General features: G+C 42.7%; 1 protein-coding gene and 1 long non-coding RNA gene across 2 annotated transcripts in view; one reads left to right on the forward strand and one right to left on the reverse strand.

The window, feature by feature from the left end:
• LOC148139924 (uncharacterized) overlaps positions 1 to 23,859 on the forward strand; it is a 200,257-nt gene that overhangs the window by 57,721 nt on the left and 118,677 nt on the right. The gene's annotated exons all lie outside the window — the stretch shown is intronic.
• The window catches only part of LOC122539397 (palmitoyltransferase Hip14-like), a 79,714-nt gene that overhangs the window by 31,401 nt on the left and 24,454 nt on the right, over positions 1 to 23,859 (reverse strand). Inside the window, exons 4-5 of the mRNA XM_043674189.2 lie at positions 19,832 to 19,894; positions 10,823 to 10,965 (exon numbers count right to left, since the gene is read on the reverse strand). Of these exons, the coding sequence (XP_043530124.1) occupies positions 10,823 to 10,965; positions 19,832 to 19,894 (206 nt within the window). The remainder of the gene's footprint in view (positions 1 to 10,822; positions 10,966 to 19,831; positions 19,895 to 23,859) is intronic.

Below are 23,859 nucleotides of genomic sequence, written 5' to 3' on the forward strand. Positions count from 1 at the left end.
TTGTCTGTGCTATGCTCACAAGAATTCTCACAAGAATTTGGATTTGACTGTAAATGTAAGACAGGTTCATGGGCCTGCACTGGTGGAGAGTGTGGGGCCTGCACTGGTGGAGAGTGTGGGAAATGCAGATGACACTGTATCATCTGGGTCACTGGTGTAATTTCCCCAGAAGTGGAATCTTCGATCTCCAGTGGTTCAGGCCTGGGGTCTGGATTGTGGAGATCTGTAAAGGAGAACAAAAACAAACACATTAACGTTCCACAGAGTCTAAGAACACAGCACAATTCTTCCCACGGTCCTCAGGTGTCAGGGCCTCCATTTGTCATAGTCACAGGGTCACAGAGATGTACAGCATGGAAACAGACCCTTCGGTCCAACTCGTCCATGCCGACCAAATATCCCAACCCAATCTAGTCCCACCTGTCAGCACCTGGCCAAACCCTCCAAACCGTTCCTATTCATATACCCATCCAGATGCCTTTTAAATGTTGCAATTGTATTAGCTTCCACCACTTCCCCTGGCAGCTCATTCTATACACATACCACCCTCTGCGTGAAAAAGTTGCTTCTTAGGTCTCTTTTATATCTTTCTCCTCTCACCCTAAACCTATGCCCTCTAGTTCTGGACTCCCCCACCCCAGGGAAAAGACTTTGTCTATTTATTCTATCCATGCCTCTCATGATTTTATAAACCTCTATAAGGTCACCCCTCAGCCTCCGATGCTCCAGGGAAAACAACCCTAGCCTATTCAACCTCTCCATATAGCTCAAATCCTCCAACCCTGGTACCATCCTTGTAAATCTTTTCTGAACCCTTTCAAGTTTCACAACATCTTTCCAATAGGAAGGAGACCAGAACTGCATGCAATATTTCAACAGTAGCCGAAACAATGTCAGGAGGTGAGAGGGAGCAGCAGAGGGAGGGGCACAACGAGGAGCAGAGGATTGGGCATATATTTGGGCAGCGGCTGAATCCTGAGACACTACACTTGTAGTGTCTCTCACCTGTCCTCCTCCTCTAACCAAAAAAAAAGGAACTCTCATGTGTTGCTAAGGTAACGTGTTTCAATTTATATTTCTTGTGTATCGTATGATACATTAAACATTTTCTATTGGTTAGTTGAATAAGACCACAGAGAAGTATTAGAAATTATTTAACTCATGAATTTGTATAAATTAATTAAATAAGTAGTTCTGGCTGGTCAGGTGATGTGCTGTAACTATATGATGTGGGAGCTGGCTGATCCCATTGTGAATGGCAGTGACCACATCAGCAGCAAGTGTTGGTTGCTGGAAGAACTCCGGATCGGAACTGATTATCTGGAATCTGAGCTTCAAATGCTGCAGCACATTCGGCAGGGGGAGAGTTATCTGGACACTTTGTTTCAGGAGACAGTCACACCCGGTAGATTAAGTAATTCAAATTCAGTTAGTGATCAGGAACAACATGGTGTGACTGTAAGTGAGGCAGATAGAGGGATTCTGAGTTCAGGAGTGGAGGAGCCTCAGCCCCTGACCTTGTCAAACAGCTATGAGATTGTTGTTTGGATGAGCCAGCTGACCATGGTGCAGAAGGCCATTCAAGAGTGGGGAGCAAAAAGACAAGTAGTTGTTATAGGATTCTATAATTAAGGGGACAGATAGTATCCTTTGTGAGCTGGATTGGGAGTCCCGCATGGTGTGTTGCCTGCCCGATGCCAGGGTGCAGGACATCTCTGTTCAGCTTGAAAGGTTATTGGAGTGGAAGGGGGAGGATCCAGTTGTTGTGGTCCACGTTGGCACTAACAACACAGGCACGGCTAGGAAGGGTCCTCAAAGGTCATAATCTCTGGATTACTGACTGAGCCATGTGCTAATTGGCATAGGGATAAGAAAATTAGGGAAGTAAACATGTGGCTAAGAGATTGGTGTGGGAAAGAGGGATTCCATTTCATGGGACATTGGTATCAGTTTTGGAACCAGGGGGATCTGTACCAATGGGATGGTCTCCACCTGAACCTCCTGGAACCAGTGTTCTGGCAAAAAGGATAAATAGTGTAATCACTAGGACTTTAGACTTGTGAGTCGGGAGAAGGGAAAGGGAAAGCAACAGGGAATATGGAGTCAAGTAGAAAGATAAGCAGCAGGTTAGCATGTGTGCGGGGTTTAAGTTCAAGGCAAGCCAGGAATGAAGCAAAAAGGAATGATAACTTAGGACATATTACGAGAGATGTTGGAAAGCATCAGGATAAGAAAATTAACATTAAGGCACTTTATCTAAATGCCCGTAGTATTTGTAACAAAGCACAAACCATTGTGAATGATTATGATGTGGTAGGCATCACAGAGATGTGGTTGCGGGGGTTCAGGACTGGCAGTTAAATATTCAAGGAAATACAATTTATTGAAAAGACAGGGTGACAGGCAGAGGGGGTGGGGATGCCTTGTTAGTTAAGAATGAGCTTAAATCTATGACACTGAATGACATAGGGTCAGATGATGTGGAGTCTGTGTGGGTGGAGTTGAGGAACCATAATGCGAGTTATGTACAGACCTCCCAGCAACCAGGGACGCAAGATGTACCAGAAAGTAGATAAGGCATATCAGAAAGGCAAGGTCATGCTGATCATCGGGGACTTCACTGTGCAGGTGGACTGGGTGAATAATGTTGCTGGTGGATCCGAAGAAAGGGAATTCATGGAATGCTGACAGGAAGGCTTTTTGGAACAGCTTGTGATGGAGCCCACAAGGGAGCAGGCTATCCTGGACTTAGTGCTAAGTAATGAGCCAGACTTTATAAAAGACCTTAAAGTCAGGGAACACTTAGGAAACAGCGATCATAATATGGTAGAGTTCAGTCTGCAGTTTGAAGGAGAGAAGGCGAAATCAGATGTAATAGTAGAGCAACAATGGCAGGGGTTTCTGGGTGTAATTGAGGACACAATACAGAGGTTTATCCCAAAGAAAAGAAAGATTATCAGGGGAGGGGTTAGACGGTCATGGCTGACAGAGGAAGTTAGGAAATGTATCAAAGAAAAAGAGAGAGCCTATAAAGTGGTCAAGGGCACTGGGAAATCAGAAGATTGGGAAGGCTACAAAAACAAACAGAGGATAACAAAGAAAGAAATAAGGAAGGAGAGGATCAAATATGAAGTAAGCCAGCCAGTAATATTAGAAATGATAGAAAAAGTTTCTTTAATACATAAGAAACAAATGAGAGGCAAAAGTAGAAATTGGGCCGCTCCAAATTGATGCAGGGAGGCTAGTGATGGGAGATAAGGACACAGCTGAAGAACTTAATAAGTACATTGTGTCAGTCTTCACAATGGAAGACATGAGTAATATCCCAACAATCAAGGAGAGTCAGGGGGCAGAGTTGAGTATGGTAGCCATTACAAAAGAGAAAGTGCTAGAAAAGCTAAAATGTCTAAAAATTGATAAATCTCCTGGCCCCAATGGAGTTCTGAGAGAGGTGACTGAGGAATAGCAGAGGCACTGACTGTGATCTTTCAAAAATCACTGGAGTCAGGGAAAATCCCAGATAATTGGAAAATTGCTGTTGTAACCACCTTGTTCAAGAAAGGATCAAGACAAAAGATGGAAAATTATAGGCCGATTAGCCTAATCTCAGTTGTAGTTAAAATTCTAGAATTCATCGTCAAGGATGAAATTTCTAAATTCTTGCAAGTGCAGGGTCGGATTAGAACAAGTCAGCATGTATTTAGTAAGGGGAGGTCATGCCTGGCAAACCTGTTAGAATTTTTTGAAGAAGTAACAAGTAGGTTAGATCAGGGAAACCTAGTAGATGTGGTCTACCTAGACTTTCAAAAGGCCTTCGATAAGGTGCCTCACGGGAAGCTGCTGAGTAAGGTGAGGGCCATGGTTTTGAAGTGAGCTACTGGCATGAATTGGGGATTGGCTGTCTGACAGAAGGCAGAAAGTTGGGAAAAAAGGTTCTTTTTCGGAATGGTAGCTGGTGACAAGTCGTGTCCCGTAGGGTTCAGTGTTGGGGCTGCAGCTGTTCACTTTATATATTAATGATTTGGATGAAGGGTCAGGGGGCATTCTGGCAAAGTTCACCGATGATACCAGGTTAGGCGGACAGGCAGGTAGTACTGAGGAGGTGGGGAGGCTGTAGAAAGATTTAGACAGTTTAGGAGAGTGGTCCAGGAAATGGCTGATGAAATTCAATGTGAGCAAGAGTGAGGTCTTGCACTTCGTGAAAAAGAAGACAGGCATGGACTATATTTTAAATGGTGAGAAAATTCATAAAGCCAAAGTACAAAGGGACCTGGGAGTGCTAATCCAGGATTCTCAGAAGGTTGATTTATAGGTTGAGTCCATGGTTAAGAAAGCAAATGTAATGTTGTCAGTTATCTCACGAGGGTTGGAATATAAAAGCAACGATGTGCTTCTGAGGCTTTATAAAGCTCTTGTTTGGCATCATTTAGAATACTGTGTCCAATTTTGGGCCCCATGCCTCAGGAAGGACATATTGGCACTGGAGTGTGTCCAGCATCACATGGATTCATCACATGGATGATCCCTGGAATGGTAGGCATAACATATGATGATCGGCTGAGGATCCTGGGATTGTATTCATTAGAGTTTAGAAGGTTGAGGGGACGTCTAATAGAAACTTACAAGATTATGCATGGTTTAGAAAGGGTGGATGCTGGGAAGCTGTTTCCGTTGGGCAGGGAGACCAGGACTCGTGGGCATAGCCTTAAAATTAGAGGGGGTCAGTTTAGAACAGAAATGTGGAGACATTTCTTCAGGCAGAGAATGTTGGGCCTGTGGAATTCATTGCCATGGAGCACAGTGGAGGCAGTAACGTTTGGTGTCTTCAAGGCTGGGATTGATAAATTCTTGATCTCGCAAGGAATTAAGGGCTACGGGGAGAGTGCGGGTAAGTGGAACTGAAACACCCATTAGCCATAATGAAATGGTGTGGTAGATCTAATGGGCCAAATGGCCTTGCTTCGACTCCTATATCTTATGGTCTTATGGCAGCACCAGGTATGATGTGTTCTCACTCTGTTGCTTTGCCAGTCCAACCTTGCATCAGCTGTGGGCTTGTGGCCTTGTTGTCCAGTAATCTGGAGGACTTTTTACATCGCATGAGAGAAACTCACAGGAGACTGGCACCCAGCCACCTGTCTTTGACCTTTTCTTCAAGTCGGAATGCCCTACTGGAGAAGTAGAAATTTGGTGTCTTGACAAATGCCAACTAAGCAAAAGTGAGGACTGCAGATGCTGGAAACCAGAGTCCAGATTAGAGTGGTGCTGGAAAAGCACAGCAGGTCAGGCAGCATCTGAGGAGCAGGAAAATCAATGTTTCAGGCAAAAGCCCTTCATCAGGAATGCCAACTAACCCCCTTGTCTGACACATCCATGTCACACAAACCGACCCATCAGTGTATTTAGATAGCATCTGCTTGCACACTCAAGCTAAATCATCACGTTTTGTACGCAAGTGTCATCCGTTCTGAAACTCCTCACACATCTATCCACACAGTCTGCCTGTACACTCATTCAAATATGTAGCCTAGTGTCCAGGAGGGATAACCACAGGCCACCACGCCACTTACCAGGGCAGTCTGCATAATGTCATTGACACTTTTCCTGAACTGGACTCAGAATCCTCAGTGAACCCCAGAATTGCTAACCTCCTTTGAAATGCCTGTCCATGCCATTTTGGTTGAGTGCAAGGTCTCATGTTACTATCCCTCAGGAAGAGCATCTCATGGCATTCCCCGATAGCTTGGAGAAGAATCTACAAAGTCGCAATGCTAAAATAAAACTGCTTAAACAGCAGAATGGTCTACTCCTGCTCATATTTTCCAGAATCAGAATCTCTGCAGTGTAGAAACAGGCCATTTGGCCCAAAAAGTCCAAAGAGTATCCCACCCAGAGCCATTTCCCTACCCTATTATTCTACATCTCCCCTAACCTACACATCTCTGAACATACAGACAATTTAGCATAACAAATTCACCTAACCTGCACACCTTTGGACTGTGCGAGGAAACTGGAACACCTAGAGGAAACCCACGCAGACAAAGGGAGAATGTGCATCCTCCACACAGTCAGTCACACAAAGCTGGAATTGAACCCGGGTCCCTGGCGCTGTGACGCTGCAAAGCTAACCATTGAGACATCGTGCTGCCCCACAGTGATTAAGATAATTCAAGGTGGATCACTTCACATAATTTGCACAGAACGTCTTAAGTTAAAGTTAGCAATATTTTAGATGACTGTAACCCTGGCAGTCTGACAGAAACTAGCTGCAGTAACTTAACCCCAGTGATCCCACTGTCATCAGAACCTACTTCTTTGAGAAAGCAAGCACCAGAGTCATAGTCATAGAGATGTACAGCATGGAAACAGACCCTTCGGTCCAACCCGTCCATGCCGACCAGATATCCCAACCCAATCTAGTCACACCTGCCAGCACCCGGCCCATATCCCTCCAAACCCTTCCTATTCATATACCCATCCAAATGCCTCTTAAATGTTGCAATTGTACCAGCCTCCACCACTTCCTCTGCAGCTCATTCCATACACGTACCACCCTCTGCATGAAAAAAGTGCCCATAGGTTCTTTTATATCTTTCCCCTCTCACCCTAAACCTACGCCCTCTAGTTCTGGACTCCCCAACCCCTGGGGAAAGACTTTGCCTATTTACTCTATCCATGCCCCTCATAGTTTTGTAAACTTCTATAAGGTCACCCCTCAGCCTCCGACGCTCCAGGGAAAACAGCCCCAGCATGTTCAACCTCTCCCTGTAGCTCAAATCCTCCAACCCTGGCAACATCCTTGTAAATCTTTTCTGAACCCTTTCAAGTTTCATGACATCTTTCCAATAGAAAGGAGATCAGAATTGCACACAATATTCCAACAGTGGCCTAACCAATGTCCTATACAGCCGCAACATGACCTCCCAACTCCTGTACTCAATACTCTGACCAATAAAGGAAAGCATACCAAACGCCTTCTTCACTATCCTATCTACCTGCGACTCCACTTTCAAGGAGCTATGAACTTGCACATCAAGGTCTCTTTCTTCAGCAACACTCTCCAGGACCTTACCATTAAGTGTATAAGTCCTGCTAAGATTTGCTTTCCCAAAGTGCAGCAACTTGCATCTATCTGAATTAAATTCCATCTGCCACTTCTCAGCCCATTGGCCCATCTGCCTGTTGTACCTAGAAGGCACAGTCTAACAACAATAAAAATAGAGAATGGGAAGGGAAAGAGAGTGGGACTAAATCAAAATAGGAAGATAGTGCATTCCAGCCCCTGCATTGCCTTTCTCTAAAAGCCTTAAGAGTGTTGGCGAACATTGGCTGCTCCCTCTCCAAGGACACCAGGCACAAATGTAGCCACAACAAAGAGGCATGCTGTCAGGAAATATGGTCCCATCCACAGCCCATTGCCTGGACCTGTTGATGGCTACTCTAGCCAGGCCCATGAGGAGGTCAGCAGCAAAGATCTTTCTTGAAAATACAGATTAGGCTGTGATGGAATCATTAAGATCTGACTGATGAAGTGTCAAACAGGAATGGGACTAGTCCAAAAATGGCAAGTTTTTTTATTGTCTCCTTCGTGGCCCAGGAAGAACATGTTTAGGTTTTAAAATGAAACATTGAGTTTCCCTGATCTGGCTCTGCTTTTCCTTCCCCCAATCGCAAAGTCTTTCTTGTTATCACCTAATAAGCTTGGAAGGGATGTCTGAGACCTAATGGAATAAGTGAACAAGTGATAGATATTTAATTAAGAATTAATTAGGTAAGAATTGGTTACATAAATATGGGGAGCTAGTCATCAGGGGGATGAGTGAGTTTAAAGGAAATAAAGCTCTCATTAAAAGTGTGGTCTCGGAGTCCGCTTAAAACCAATTATCTCCTCGTGTGTAATGTTTCTGATCAATCTTCTCTTACCTAACCACATACCTGAATACTGGAACCAACCCTACAGGCCCATCTGCCCTACATCGCATTACTGCTTGTCTGACAACATAAATTAAAATGTCACTTTGTGGAAGGTCATACAGTTGCCACAGAATAAAACAAAAACCTCTTCTACCTCTGATATAATCTCTCCCTAACCAACTGCCTAATAAGTCAATTTATAGAAAAACTTTCTAACTGGCCTGTTCAGAGATGTTATGACATCCAATAAGTCCATTTGCAGCACGGCTAAAATAAGAAGGCATGACAGGATCAATTGAGATGCATTTCTTTGGAGGTTCTCGTAATTGTCTACCACATCCTTTGTGACAAAATTCGTGGACAATGGGTGGAATCTTGTTGAGGCAGCAGAGGTCTCTGCAGTTGGCTGAGAGCCAGAGAAACAACTGCTTTCCCCCTGCTCGAAAAGGCCTGCTGATTCTAAAAGCAATGGGAGCCTTTGCTGGGTATTAGGGCTCTGAGGACAGAGGTCTCACCCAATGAGAGCTGCAAGCCACAGAAGGGCTGCTACTGGGAGAACACCCAGGATAGTAGAATACAAAGGAGTAAGGTCAGTAATTTGTGGGAGTGGTTTCTGAGTTTAGGTATTTCGGGGAGAGAGGAGTGCGGTGGTCAAAAGCAAAGGTGATTAGGTGGGGGGATGCATGACTCCATGGTGAACACCTTCCTTCCCTATATCCAACTCCTTGGCCAGACGTTTATTGAGGGGGACTCCACCCTGAGGTAACAAGCTGCCTACAAATGTTAGTCAAGCCACGTGGGGTGACAAGCAACTGGGTTAATCCAAAGACTAGCTGAGGTTCCTAAGTAGTCCTTCACTAATACAGGACTCTCCAGATCCAAACTTAATTCTGTTGTTTGTGGGATTTAGGTACGTGCCAGCCTACCTAATTATATTGTCTTGCTGCCTATAGACTGTGTCCAGGAGGACAATATTGAGCCCAATAGTTACACCATTTTATTGGGATCACTCTAGGTCCACTGCAAAGGTCTGATGGATGCACGGGAGAATGTGCACAGCTATTTCCATCCATTGTGACCCTATATCCTGGTTATGACTTGCCCTAACATACCTCACAAGTAAAACTCAATCTTAAATATTAACCAAGAAAGAACCTCTAAAAAATGATGTCTCCTTTAACTCAATGTTTAATATAGAGGCAATGCTAGTTTTAAGATTCACTCCCACACCTCCAAGATTCATTCTTGATGATTTGGCCAATAAGAACTGTCACTACACACCTTTTTGTTTTATAATTCATCAAATTACATGAGAATTTCCCCTGCTGTGCCAAGATGACTTTTTCCTCTATCCCCACCAGCCAGATATTTTCTAATCAAGCTGTTCAGAGATGTCATTATACAACACTAAAGCAGGTGGGACATGAGCCTTTGCCTCCTGGGTCAGATTTAGGGACACTACCACTGTACCACAAGATCCCTCAACCAAAGCTTCTGTCTTAACAAGCATTTATCACAACCTAGTTTAAGAGTCGAGTGTCTGAGATGGCAATTAATACAGAAGCCTCACTGGCAAGATAACTCACCATTTACCCATCAATCAGCTTGTTAACAGCTGACAGGTGAGCGAGTACCTCACCCTATCACAGGCATCGATACTGGTGAGCCAGGTTGCCACAAGCTGCCAGCCAATCAGAAACTGCCAGCTTCTGGATCCTAAAGTCTACCAGTCATAGCCTATTAACCAGAGGATTCAGCCATGAGAAATTAAGTCCTTCTGTTGTTCAAACAGGATGGTAGCTGTGGGGAGAGGTCTTTCAAAGTTCAGCTTCTTTCCTTCTACAATTGACCACTTAATGACCTTAATTACAGGCAAATCAACTAAGTTGCCCATGATCTTGCCCATTGCCTGATTGCCAAGTTGGTGAGAAGGGTTGAGGTTTCTCTCCATGTCTAACTTACTGCATTATTTCCCTTCTTGCCATCTCAAAGGAAGGAAAAATTACACCTCGTCCTTTATTGATACAAGCTATTAGATTTGTTTAATTCTTTTAGGATTTCAGAAAGTATTTACAATTACTGACATGCAAGCATTATCAAATAAATGATAATTCAGAATTATTTATGACAATTAAGAAGCACTTTTTGTTTTATTGAGACAACCTTGTACACTGGGGAATTCTTTGGATCAATAATATTCTGACTGCCTTTGGCTCATTTAATAAAATATTACCCTGACTTTGCTTTCCTGGCCTTACGCTGACTATAAAGGTCACAGCAGCAACTCTCTTAATCCATACGCCATGCAGCTGCAGGGTGTTACAAAGATTACTTGATTCTGCAACATGTAGTGAAACCTGCAAAGCAGCAAAATCTGGCATGGAACTGTATTTAGCCTATGAAGTGTATTTCCCCCATCAACTTTTCCTTATCCCATTATATAACCTGCATTTTCACAAAAGAAAGCAACATATTCAAATGCACAATGTTTAACCTCACAGATTCTTCCTCAAAAGGGCTGCTACTGTCATCCTCAAACCAGTTTCCTATCTCACCTTGGGAACCATCGCTGGTAAAAACCCACTTAATCTGAGAATACAGCTCAAGTCTTTTTAATAACTTTGCTCCCATTATAGATTATACATCTTGTCCCTCTTCATGCACACATCTTATTTTTAATAAACATGCACTGCTTCTTATGTAGTCATATTACACCGATTGGCTGTTAATGAGTTTAGTTACAAAGGTGGCCAGTTATACATTTATGTTGGATACTCTTTAAAGTTTTGCCAGAGTGATCAACCATATTTCATCACAGTCCAACAATAGAATCAGTTTAAGGCTGTGTCTCAAGAGCAAAGTGAGATGTTAAAAGAATAAATTACACAACTGAATTGTTTTACATTACCTCCAATCAAATTTTGGAATCATACTTCTTGCTTGATAGATACTATTTTCTAAATATAGTACGATATCCTTATACTGGCATTCTCTTGCAAGTTTTAGAGGTGTGTTTCCACTTTTATCTTCAGTTTCTAATTCTACTCCACACTGCATTGAGAGAAAAATAATTTAAGAGCTTACAAATAAAGATAGCAAAATTCCAAAAACCTTTGAAGAGTTAGATTATAACTAACATTCCAAGTTTTAAAATTCATCTCAATAATATGTCACATTTGATTTTATGAAGACTTAACAATATTTCTGCTTGTAGCTGGAAAAAAGGACAGTTTTGAGACTCAGGGTCAAAACTGATCTGAGATAATTGATGTTGTGCATATATAGGTAAACAGTGAATTATATCAAATGACATAGAAATGTTAACAAATATTAGCCAAAATGGAAACAATATTCAGGATAAATTCCATGTAATCAGGTGCTAAAACTGCTGCATGCAGTTGGCTGCAGCATCTAGCATTTCATGACCTGCTTAGAACTAATTAGAGCAATGTAAACAGGAAGGAATAGCACCTGCCAGGGATTCATGCTAAATATAAAGTAAAATCTTCACTGAACAAGCCAGCAGTGTCTGATCATCTCAAACTCAGAAAGGTACAACCCACTAAATCAGTCAGATTTTACAACTTACTGTCCTTACAACTATATTAAGTTTTCCTGATTTTCAGTGTACTGTATTTAGAATTTGAATGGGGATCTTCCTTGCTACATATACACATCCTACAGGGACTAGAGTTGTTTTGACAGACATAATTTTTACAGTGTATGACCAAATGCATTTTAAACACAGTGAAGCTGTAGCTAAATTTAAAAAAAATTATATTCATGGTACAAGTCATTACAAACCAAAGAATGCCATTTTGCCTTTGCTCAAGGCATCAATTAAGCCTCTTCTAGAGCACTGTGGCAACTTTAAATCTCCACACATGATGGGGGATATTTAGGCTTTGGAAAGAATCCGAGGATGGGATCGTGATTGATTTCCAGTATAAAACAATTTTGTTACTCAGACAGGGTTGTATGCTTTATAAAAGTGTACACTCAGGCAATTTTAAATCGCTATTAAAAAGCAGCAGAGGCTACAATGTTTTCGTGTGGACTATTATTTCAACTGGATAGGTTAGACAGGTACATGTTAAATAATTGCAAAATTCGATGGTAGGTATTTCTAAATTTTCAGAGAATAGTAGACCTCTGGAACAGATTACTGACTGATGCTAATTCATTGTATTCCTTCAAGAGAAAAATTAGGCCAGATTCTGGCGAAGGAGGAGGTCACCCCATACAGGAAGTCTTTAACCTGTAACATAAATCAGGGTCACATTGACCTTCTGGGCTTGTTTCAATAATTTAAAGAGGTTTTAGCATAATTAATTAAACATTTATTCTCATTGACTGAAGGTTCTATGTAATTGTTCATTCAATATATCATGTTTGTACACAAATCTTTCAGAAAGTATCAGATTTAAGATAGGATAGTATAACAAATGCATTTAATAGAATGAGTTGCAGATAATCGATGAAGATTCATGTTGTATTTGATTATTGCTAAAGAAACACACATTTCATTGAAGCTTCTCATTTTGCACTCATCAGAACAATTCACAAGTACGGTAAAGAGAAAACAATACTTATATTAAATGAGAATGGACTGCTGATTGGTTGGCAGGTGGACTCTTACTTGTAGAGGTGTTGTCATGGAGAATGCATTAATGATGACTGACAGTTAATTGCTAAGCCTTTTTTTAGATTAGATTACTTACAGTGTGGAAACAGGCCCTTCGGCCCAACAAGTCCATACCGACCCACCGAAGCGCAATCCACCCATTCCCCTACATTTACCCCCTTACCTAACACTACGGGCAATTTAGCATGGCCAATTCACTTGGCCTGCACATCTTTGGACTTATTTAAATTTTAAGCCAGGCAGGTTGATTCTAATTGGTCGAAACATTTTCTTGAGAAATAAACTAGAGAATAAATGTCACAAATTTTGTTGAGTTGAAACAGGTATAGTGCATGTCCATATTCTTTCTGTCTACAACTCATATCTGACAGCCAAGGCTCCCTGATTGGGCTGTTGAAACTTTATTGCTGGAACAGCACAGCAGGTCAGGCAGCATCCAGGGAACAGGAGATTCGACGTTTCGGGCACAGGCCCTTCTGATTGGGCTGTTACCTTGGTCCAATCAGGAAACTCATATTCTATGAGGTTCGACTGGCCAACCTTTCCAATCACTACATAAATTATTTATGTACCTTGTAAGCATAATGCTGAAATAGGATACAATAAAGCCATCCTTTGGGATAGTGTCTTCTCTGATCAGGTTGTTTCTTGCAATATAATGTGCAGACTCATGGGAGGACCTAAGCATTTTGCCTATTGCACAAATGCTTAATTTCATATGTGAACTTCAGTGCTGGCAAGATACCACTGTGTGGCTTTTGTCCGAAAGACTGGTGGATCTAAGCAGGAGTGTCAGAGGTACTGTTCACTCAGAGTTGGCTCTGAGGAAGCTGGATCAGTGTCAAGGACTCTCCACGTGTAAGTAAAGGATGACTTGGTGATAGGATACCGGCCTCTATGGAGTTCTTTTAACTTGGGCCCTACTTCTGAGGTTACTGATGAAGTTAACTTAGTGCATGGAATTGTGGGAATCCCAATGTTTGTTTTGATATGTGAAAGCATGTCTGTGATAGGCAGTAGTAAGGGACACACTAGCTGATTTCTCAACTAGGATATCAAGGAGAGGAAACTCATTTGACTGCTCCCTGGCTACTCTTGCTGTATACTGTGCAAATTCATTAACAAGCTAAGTCTGTCACTTTTGGTCCTGAGAAGTATCAAACTTTCCTCAATGCTACAGTTGTCCATTAGAAATCTACAAAATAATATTTTCCAGCTTGGATTCCATCTTATCAATAAATGGAAAGTTACAATTTTTTGCAAAGAATTGCAAACTGAAGACCAATGCAGTTTTGTTTTAGCAATAGACATATCTACTACACAGTCAGAAATAGTTACCCAAACAGCTGGTAAAGTTCAAATTTCATCCACAATCTTACTATTACATTAAACCATTCAGCTTGACGGGGACATTTAAAATTGAATCACATTGCAAATCTTCATAAAGTAATCTGAAAACATGCTAGAAAATGCAATGGCAATACACAGAGTATCCAAGCTAACTGATAACCTTTTAAGGAGATTCTTGCACTTAATTAGACAGCCCAAGATACACCTAATACTGGATTTTGCAACTCAACATTATTAAACAGGTGAGCTGTGGGCAATTAATTTTGTCTCCAAAAAGCAAGTCGGAGACAAGGTTTTGAAGATTGGACTGTCATAGCTACTCATTTGCCATCAGGCAATTCCTTAGAGGCTACCAAGAGAACAGACCCATTTTTGAAAGCAGGGGGGTAGTGGCAATTGAGGATGGCACAATGATTAAATACAGAGAGGCTGAATGTTCTTCCTGTCTTCACGCTCAGGCAACTATTTGTGAGCAAACCTGCCCTGCACTAGACTGTCTATTAGAGGGCATGTATAAACTTATGAAAGCAATGGCAAGTAAAAAACAATTTCAAGCCTGTCCACATTAATGATGGCTACAGTAACATGGTTAAATATTTCTCTCACTTTCTCCAGCCACACACAGAGGGTGCATCAGCCACAGGGACAGGGGACACATCAATCAGAGGGACAGTGGGTTCATCGGTCACAGAATCAGACATCACATCAACCTCCAGACAGATGGTAAATCAGCCAGAGGTTGCAGATTCTGGCACTTAAAAAAAAACCCATCACTGTTGCAAATGAGATAGTGCATACCTCCTAGAGGCTGTGCCCTTATCAATGTCATTTCTCATTACATCCAACTACACAGCAGTATGGTAATATTATGCAATTGGAAGGCAAAACTGATCAGCTCTTAAGTTCAAATTTCACTTCACTGATGCTGAGGGAACAATGTCCTATTGAGTAAGAGTCTGGAGTCTGAAAGGAGATGGAATAGTCTGTACCAGAGACAGGTGTACTTGCCTCTAGTACTGTAGTGTGAACAGAAAGGTTTTGCAGATATGGATGTTTGACACTTTTGAGTTGAGGAGAAAGTGGAACCAAATCATAAATCACTTCCCTCTATTCTGTACAGATATATTGCCACTAGAAATCCCTGCAGTCCTCTGGAGGACATCAGCAAGAATACTAGTGACAGCATCCACTTCTGCAGCCAAAGAAATGAAACAGAACTCCAAGAAACAAAGTATCAAAGTCAATCTTTTGTACATTGGATCCAACTAAAGTTCAGCACTGGCATTCTGCAAATAGAGTTACTTCAGAAGGCAGTGTGATATAATATATTGATGGAAAAATAATGCCTTACTAAAATAGAATTCAATTATTTGTTTTTGATTGTGAACAAAATTATTGAGTACTTCACAAATTTTGCAAAGGAGAACCTTCAATTCTTGTGATTTTAACAGTGAACATGCCACAAGATTTTAAAACATTTAATATTTAGATTACTTACAGTGTGGAAACAGGCCCTTCAGCTCAACAAGTCCACACCGACCCGCCGAAGCGCAACCCACCCAGACCCATTCCCCTACATTACCCCCTTCAGCTAACACTACGGGCAATTTAGTATGGCCAATTCACCTAACCTGCATATTTTTGGACTGTGGGAGGAAACCGGAGCACCCGGAGGAAACCCACGCAGACATGAGGAGAATGTGCAAACTCCACACAGTCAGTCGCCTGAGATGGGAATTGAACCCAAGTCTCTGGCGCTGTGAGGTAGTTAACCACTGTGCCACCCACAATATTCTCTCTCTATTCTCTTTAACATGGACCACTAGGGCAATGTATAGTTTTAAATTAAAGCAGGTTGGAAGATGGAGAATAATTAATACAGGGTAGAAACAGCCAATCAGAAAGCACAGAAGCAAAGTTAGTTGGAATGTAAGAAGCTTTTCACAATACAGGTAAAAGAACGAAGTGCAAAATTGTAGTGTTTCAGCACCATCACTAGTGAAGACTATTCTGACAACATAAAAAGTTTACATTAATGGTTTTGCTTATAAACGTTGACACTGGAATATATAATTTAAATAATCTGTTTATTTTTATAGACACAACATCAGTGTGAATTTATTTTACATAAACTTTACTCATTTTCTTTTTCATTTCCATATTTATTTACTATGGAAATCCATCCCAACAGAAGTGTCATGATGTGTCCGTCACTTCTGCTTCTCTCTTAAACTACTCTGTTTTTATTCTTTCTGTGCTTCACCTTCTCACTCTACCTTGTCTTTTTTAAACTCAGGATGGAAATGGTAGATATTCCATAGAACTCAAAGGACAGAAAGAGGGCCTTCAATGTAACTAATCCTGCTGGTATTCATGCTTAACATACTTTCCATCACCTTAATTCATCTAACATCATGTGCATATCTTACTTTCTCACTCATGTATCTATGAACCTTCTCCTTAAATGCATTCATGCTATTTGTCTCAACTGCTTTATGTGATAGCAATGTCTACATTCTGGGTAAAGGTTGTGCCTCAACCTTCTGCTGTTTTTAAGATGCTAGAGCAAAAAACACCCCAAGTGGAGCTACAAAAAAAAAGAACTGGCCTATGTCCTCAGACTCAGAGGGGAGGAATGTAGTGATTGTAATGAGGTCAGCCAGGTGGACCTAACAGAATATGAGCTCTCTGACTGGGGATGTTAACCTGATTCAATCAGGGACCCCTGGTTGACAGATATAAACAAGAGTGTCAGAGGTTCTGTTCACTTTGAGAGCTGGTTCTGTGAGAGCTGGATCAGTGTCAAGGACTTTCCATGTGTAAATAAAAGGTGACTTGGTAATGGGCTACTGACCTTTGTGGAGTTATTTCACAAATCTTCCCTGAAGGCTAAGTGCTGAGTGGCTGGGACCTCCTCTCCTTCAACCAGTTTCCATGAGAGGTCTTTCTACTTACTTCTCACAGAAAGACTTTAACTTCCTTCCCAAATGCAATTTTAACAGCACTCAAATTAAAAAGAGGAAACAAGTTGCGCATTGAATCCAGTATAACAGTCAATTCTCTTGGTGTGTGTATCAGAGCTGCTAAAAATTAGAATTAGTGTTATGTTTGAAAATAATTAGCCTTTACCTTTTTTAGTTTAGGTGATTATTAGTTTGCTTTACGTCTCAATTGGTCTATTATAAGAAATGAATTTATATGAAATGAAGACAAATTAGTGCCAACCTTTTGTTCACTGCTAATTTAACATGAGACAGGGATTACAATTGATTGCAACAGCAAGAGGTCAGTTTGATAGTTAAGCCACATCAACGAGCAAGATATAGAGGTGGTTGCTATGAAGGAATTGAGAAAAACAGGAAACCTGTGAGCTGCACCTAACTAGTTGAAAGTACAGAGAAGAAAGAGGGGCAAGTGATCTGCTGGTAACGCTAAAGTTGTGCAAGATTTTGTGTATACCATAATAAAGAAAGCAGATTAAAAAGTTGTAAAAAAAACTGCAGATCTCTTAGCCATCCCATGTAGCATAATGGAATTGATTGTAAAGTGTAGATGTAAGAATCAACTGAACAACAACATAGTCAAGTTAAAAATGGGTTTAAGAAAACGTTGCTTGGCCAATCTTCTCATCTTTGGTTAATTAGTTAGCCAAATGGGCTGTCATAAATTGTATGATGTGGTGTATCTCTTTATAAGACACCAGGTAAATCTCACCTGGAATGTTTATGTTCAGTTTTAGGGAGGTGCTACACTTTAGGAAGGATGTGAAGGCACTGGAGACAGTGCAGAAGAGGTTTCGGGACGAGGAATTCATGAAGATAGATTAAAAAGTTGGGACAGCTTTCCTTGCTGAAGTGAAAGCTGAGATGAGGTCTGGTTGAAACATTGAATTGAGAGTTCTGGAAAGAGCAACAGAGATGAATGAGAATGAGAGGGTATGGATTTAAAGTAATTAGTAAAAGTAGTAAAAGAGATTTGAGCAAGAACAAAATCATGCAACAAGTGATTAGGACCTGGATTGCACTATCTTTGAGTGTGGAGGATTCAAATAAGGTTCAGATAAGGTTTGAAATAGATTCAAGTAAAGCATTCAGGGGAATTTGCTATTATTTGACTTTGGAGTCGCAAGATGTTGGGGTTGGTTGTGGCATGAGGAATAGGAGTTTGGGGAGAGACAAAGTTTTTGGAGATTTGGAAGGTAGGTGAGGGGACAGGGATTGAGGAGAAATCAATATTAGGAAATGGGAAAGAGGTAGAGATTAGGTGTTTGGGGAAATGTGAGGAAGAATGCAACAATGGAAAATGAGTAGGACACGAACTTGTGTTTTATCATGCTATGTGATTAATCAAACCCAGGAAAATCTCCAGAGTATGTAACACGTACAGTTTGAATGATGATGTGTAAAGTGAATATTCACTAGAATAATTGAGTTTAAAGTGAGAAAATCTGAGGAGATGGTGCACAATTTTGTCTGCAACCTTTTTGAGAATGTTAAGGTGTTATTTAAATAGGGTTATTAAATGATAAAGGGCTTTGATAGTATGGTTATAAAGAAACAATTTCCTCTGCAAAAACAAGGAGCACAATCTCAATATCTTTTTACACTCTGATCATAGTGGAAATCCTGAACTCTCACCCTAAAATATGATGACAGCTGAATCAATTAAATTTTTAAGGCAGAGGTTGAAAGAGTCCTATCATATGAAGCTATGAAAAAAAAATCATGGAACAAAGGCAAGTAAAAAGAATAGGGTGCAAATCAACCACCATCTGATTGAATGATGGAACAAGACTTGAGTGACTAGATGACTGACTTTAGTTCCTGTAACGATTGGATCAATCTCGGTATTTCACCTTAGAATGTATTTGAGCGGTTATACGGGGGAGGTGACTACTAATTCAGAACCCAGGCTAATCCTCCAGGACCGAACCTTGAATCTGACCATGGCAGACTACGAAATTTGAATTCTATAAAAATCTTGAGAGGTTATACTGAGCCAGGAGAACCAGGTTCAAGTCTGCTCCACAGGGATGTAATAACATCTCTGAACAGGTTGGTTAGAAAATATATTGAGGGCTCATGTGATGGGAGTGCCCCTATATCTGAACTAGGAGTGTTCAAGTCCCTCCTGCTCCGGTGGTGTTTGTAATGGTTCTAAACAGGTTGATTAGAACATATCTTGGGAGGTTATATCACAGTAGGTTGCTAAGGAGATTGCAAAATTAATCTGCGTTATTACTTTAAATTAAAATCCAAACGGCTGCATTATGATGTCTCCCTGGGCTGTCTAATTTATAGACTGGGCTGTTGGATAAGGAATAAATCAAGGTTTAATGAAGACTGGAATCAATGTTATTGCACCACCTTCCATGTATTTTGCACTACAGGTCAACTGTGCTGTAGTATATGTTTAGTTCTAATTAATTGCTGTAAAACTCTTCTTGAGGGAAATGGGTGCTTAAATAATATTAAATAATCCTGCAATAGTTACATGCATTGATTGAATGAGGAAAGCTATTCTTGGATCTTGCTAATGCGCCTTCTCAGTTCCTTCATTTTTACGCCGATCATCAGTTTTGATGAAGCTGCCTAAGTACTGTGATGCACAAGGCTGTAATGATACACTTCCAACTGGAAATGTGTGAAAAATGAACAATATTTAACAGATCAACATTAACCTAGCTCATATATCAAATCTTAAATTTTTAAAAAGCTTTAATGTTAAATCACCAATTTTGGCAACTTTTTTCAAATTTGAATGCTACAATATATCCTAGAGCAAGGAAGATTTTTGTTTCAATCAGATACTAAATCACCTACATCAGATAGAAAGAGCTAATCTTGTCCACTTGTTAAAATGCTTGAGTAACGGGAAGTACAACACAGGACAACAGGAAATGTTTCTGTCCTTTGAACTTACCTGCTCACAGAGCAGCTGGACTGTGGGCAGATCTCCACTAAGGACAGCTAAATGCAGCGATGTCTGGAAAACAAAGATCCGTACAACAGTTTTATTCAGGAGAAAACGAGGATTGCAGATGCTGGAGATCAGAGTCAAAGAGTGTGGTGCTGGAAAAGCACAGCTGATCAGGCAGCATCTGAGGAGCAGGAGAATCGATGTTTTGAGCTTAAGCCCTTCATCAGGAATGAGGCTTGTGGCCCAAGGGGGATGAGAGATAAATGGGATGGGGGGAGGGGGTGCTGTTGGGAAGGTAGCTGGGAATATGATTGGCAGATGAAGTTGGGGTGAAGATGATAGTTCAGACAGGAGGGTGGAGTGATGGGTGGGAAGGAACATGATCAGGTAGGACAGTTCAAGAGAATGGTGCCAAGTTAGAAGGTTGGATCTGGGATAAGGTGCGAGGAAGGGAATTGAGGAAACTGGTGAAATCCACTTTGATCCTGTGTGGTTGGAGGATCCCAAGATGGAAGATGAGGTGTTCTTCCTCCAGGCATTGGGTGGTTAGGGTTTGGTGGTGAAGGAGGCCCAGGACTTGCATATCCTTTGTGGAATGGGAGGGGGAGTTAAAGTATTCAGTCACAGGGTTTGTTAATGCATCTATCCCAGAGATAGTTCCGCAAGTTGGTATCCTGTCTCTCCAATGTAGAGGAGACCACATCAGGGGCAACGGACACAGTAGATGACATGTGTGGAAGCACAGGTAAATCTCTGTTGGATGTGGAAGGATCCTTTGGGGTCTTGGACGGCAGTGAGGGGGCAGGTGTGGATGCAGGTTTTGCATTTCTTGCAGTGGCAGGGGAAGGTGCTGGGAGTGGAAGGTGGGTTGGGGGTGGCATGGACCTAACAAGGGAGTCACAGAGGGAATGGGCTCTTCAGAATGCAGATATATCCCTGGTGGGAAGGTCTGTTTGTAGGTAACGGAAAATGATGCGATGTACCCGGAGGTTGGTGGGATGTAAGTTGAGGACCAGGACTGTTCAGTCTTTGTTGCAATTGGAGGGGTGGGGTTCAAGGGTGGAAGTGAGGGAAGTGGAGGAGATGCGGTGGAGGGCATTGTTGACCACGTGGGCAGGAAATTGTGGTCTTTGAAGAAAGAGGCCATTAGGGATGTTCTATGGTGGAATTGGTCCTCCTGGGAGCAGATGCGGCGGAGGAATTGGGAATGAGGGATAGTGTTTTTACAGGAGGCAGGGTGGTAGGAGGTGTAGTCCATGTAGCTGTGGGAGTTGGTGTGTTTGTAGTAGGTGTCTGTGTTGAGTCAATCACTGGAAATGGAGATGGAGAGGTCCAGGAAGCGGAGGGAGGTGTCTAAGATGGTCCAGGTAAATTTGAGGTCAGTGTGGAAGGTGTTAATGAAGTTGATAAACTGTTCAACCTCCTCATGGGAGCACAAGGTCGTGCCGATACACTGTCACTTCTGTCCTGTAATTGCTTCTGCCGCAGCCACTTTTGCCCTCACCTACGTCACTCACCTGAATACTGCTGATAACATTGCTTACATCATATGTTATGCCACCACCGCCTCTGCAGATGCCACCGAAGGCACCACTTCTGTCTCCCTGACTCCCAGGGTGAGCGTCACTTCCATTGGTGATGTTATCCATGACCCCATAACCACAGTAACAGTCTCCGTCTCCACTCCCAGCTCCAGTCCCACACCAGATCCTAGCTCGCAGCCCTCTCATGTTTTTACCATCCCCCCAGACCTCCCCGTCACTGTGGTTGAACAATGAGTCTTAAGTATGCTCCCAGATCAATGAATTGAACATGTGTTGTGACATCCAACACTTCTTGCGCTGCCTCCACCCTCTGCTTACTTTTTCCATCAGGATTCCTGCCAACCCCCATTCCCTCTCACCCCAAGAACCTCTTCACTCACCCCATCCATCTGGACACCTCGTGCTGTCTGTTGCCCGCCCTTGATTTCTTCATTTCCAGCTACCGCTGTGACGTTGACTACCTCAACCTGTCCACCACCCTCACCCACTCCAACCTCTCACCCTTGCAAAGCGTAAACCTCCACTCCCTCTTCTCCAACTCCAACATCACTATCAAACCAGCAGACAAGTGGTGGGGGGCACGGTGGTACTTTGGCACACTGATACCTACACCCGAAGCCAAGCGCCAACAGACATCTCCTCCTACTGCCCCCTTGACCATGACCTCACCTCCCATCACCAAACCATCATCTCCCAGGCCATACACAACCTCATCACCTCAGGGGACCTTTCACCCATAGCCTCCAACCTTATAGTCTGGGAACCCCGCACCACCTGGTTCTACCTTATACCCAAAATTCACAAATCTGACTGCCCCAGTCAACCTATCGCCTTGGCCTGCTCCTGCTCCACCGACCTTACCTCTGCATACCTTGACATTGTCCTGTTCCCCTTGGTCCAGGAACTCCCCACCTACATTTGGGACACCACCCATACCCTCCACCTCCTCCATGACTTTCAATTCTCTGGCCCCCAATGCCTCCATGGACCAATTCCATCATGAACATCCAGTCCCTATATACATCCATCTGCCATGACAAAGGCCTCCAAGCCCTCTGTTTCTTCCTTTCATGCCGGCCCAACCAGTACTCTTCCACTGACACTCTCATTTGATTGGCTGATCTTGTCCTCATCCTCAACAATTTCTCCTTCCAATCCTCCCAAAGGTCACCTGCATGTGTCCCAGCTATGCCTGCCTCTTCATTGGATGCGTGGAACAGTCCATCTTCCATAGCTACACTGGCACCATTCTCCATCATTTCCTCCGCTACATCGATGACTGCTTGGCACCACCTTGTGCTCCCATGAGGAGGTTAAACAGTTCATCAACTTCACGAACACCTTCCACCCCAACCTCAAGTTCACCTGGACCATTTCGGACACCTCCCTCCACTTCTTAGACTTCTCCATCTCCATTTCCGGCGACTCAGCACAGACATCTACTACAAACCCACTAACTCCCAAAGCTATCTGAACTACACCTCCTCCCACTCTACCTCCTGTAAAAATGCTATCTCTTATTTCCAAATACTCCTCCTCCGCCGCATTTGCTCCCAGGAGGACCAAGTCCACCGTAGAACAAAGACCGCAATTTCCCCTCACACATGGTCATTGATGCCCTCCAGCATATCTCCTCTACTTCTTGCACTTCTGTCCTTGAACCCCACCCCTCCAATCGCAACAAGGACAGAATCTTCCTGGTCCTCACCTTCCACCCCACCAACCTCCGGATACATTGTATCATCCACATTGTATCATCTATTTCTGCCACCTACAAACAGAACCCACCACCAGGGATATATTTCCTTCCCCACCCCTAACTGGTTCTGGAGAGACCATTCACTCCGCGACTCCCTTGTTAGGTCCACTTCGCCCATGAACCCACCCTGTACTCCTGGCACCTTCCCCTGCCACCGTAAGAAGTGCAAAACCTGTGCCCACACCTCCCCCCTCATCTCTGTCCAAGGCCCCAAAAGATCCTTACACATCTGATAGAGATTTATCTGTACTTCCGTACACGCCATCTACTGGTCTGTTGTTCCTGATGTGGTCTCCTGTATGTTGAGAAGACAGGACGCCAACTTGCGGAACTTTTCAGGGAACATCTCTGAGACACATGCACTAAACAACGTTTTAACTCCCCCTCCCATTCCGCAAAAGGACATGCAATTCTTGGGCTTCCTCCATCACCAAACCCACCACCAATGCCTGGAGGAAGAACACCTCATCTTCCGCTTTGGGACCCTCCAACCAGGCAGCATTGTGGCTCAGTGGTTAGCATTGCAGTCTCACAGCATCATGGACCTGGGTTTGATTCCAGCCTCAGGCGACTGTCTGTGTGGAGTTTGCACATTCTCCCCATGTCTGTGTGGGTTTTCTCCAGGTGGTCTGGTTTCCTCCCAGTCCAAAGATTTGCAGACCAGGTGAATTGGCCATGCTAAATTGCCCATAGTGATAGACACATTAGTCAAAGGGAAATGGTTCTGG

This window comes from Chiloscyllium plagiosum, unplaced genomic scaffold (assembly GCF_037043375.1).
Source record: "Chiloscyllium plagiosum isolate Xiang-an unplaced genomic scaffold, Cpla_swu_hap1 HiC_scaffold_36, whole genome shotgun sequence".
Lineage (NCBI taxonomy): Eukaryota > Metazoa > Chordata > Chondrichthyes > Orectolobiformes > Hemiscylliidae > Chiloscyllium > Chiloscyllium plagiosum.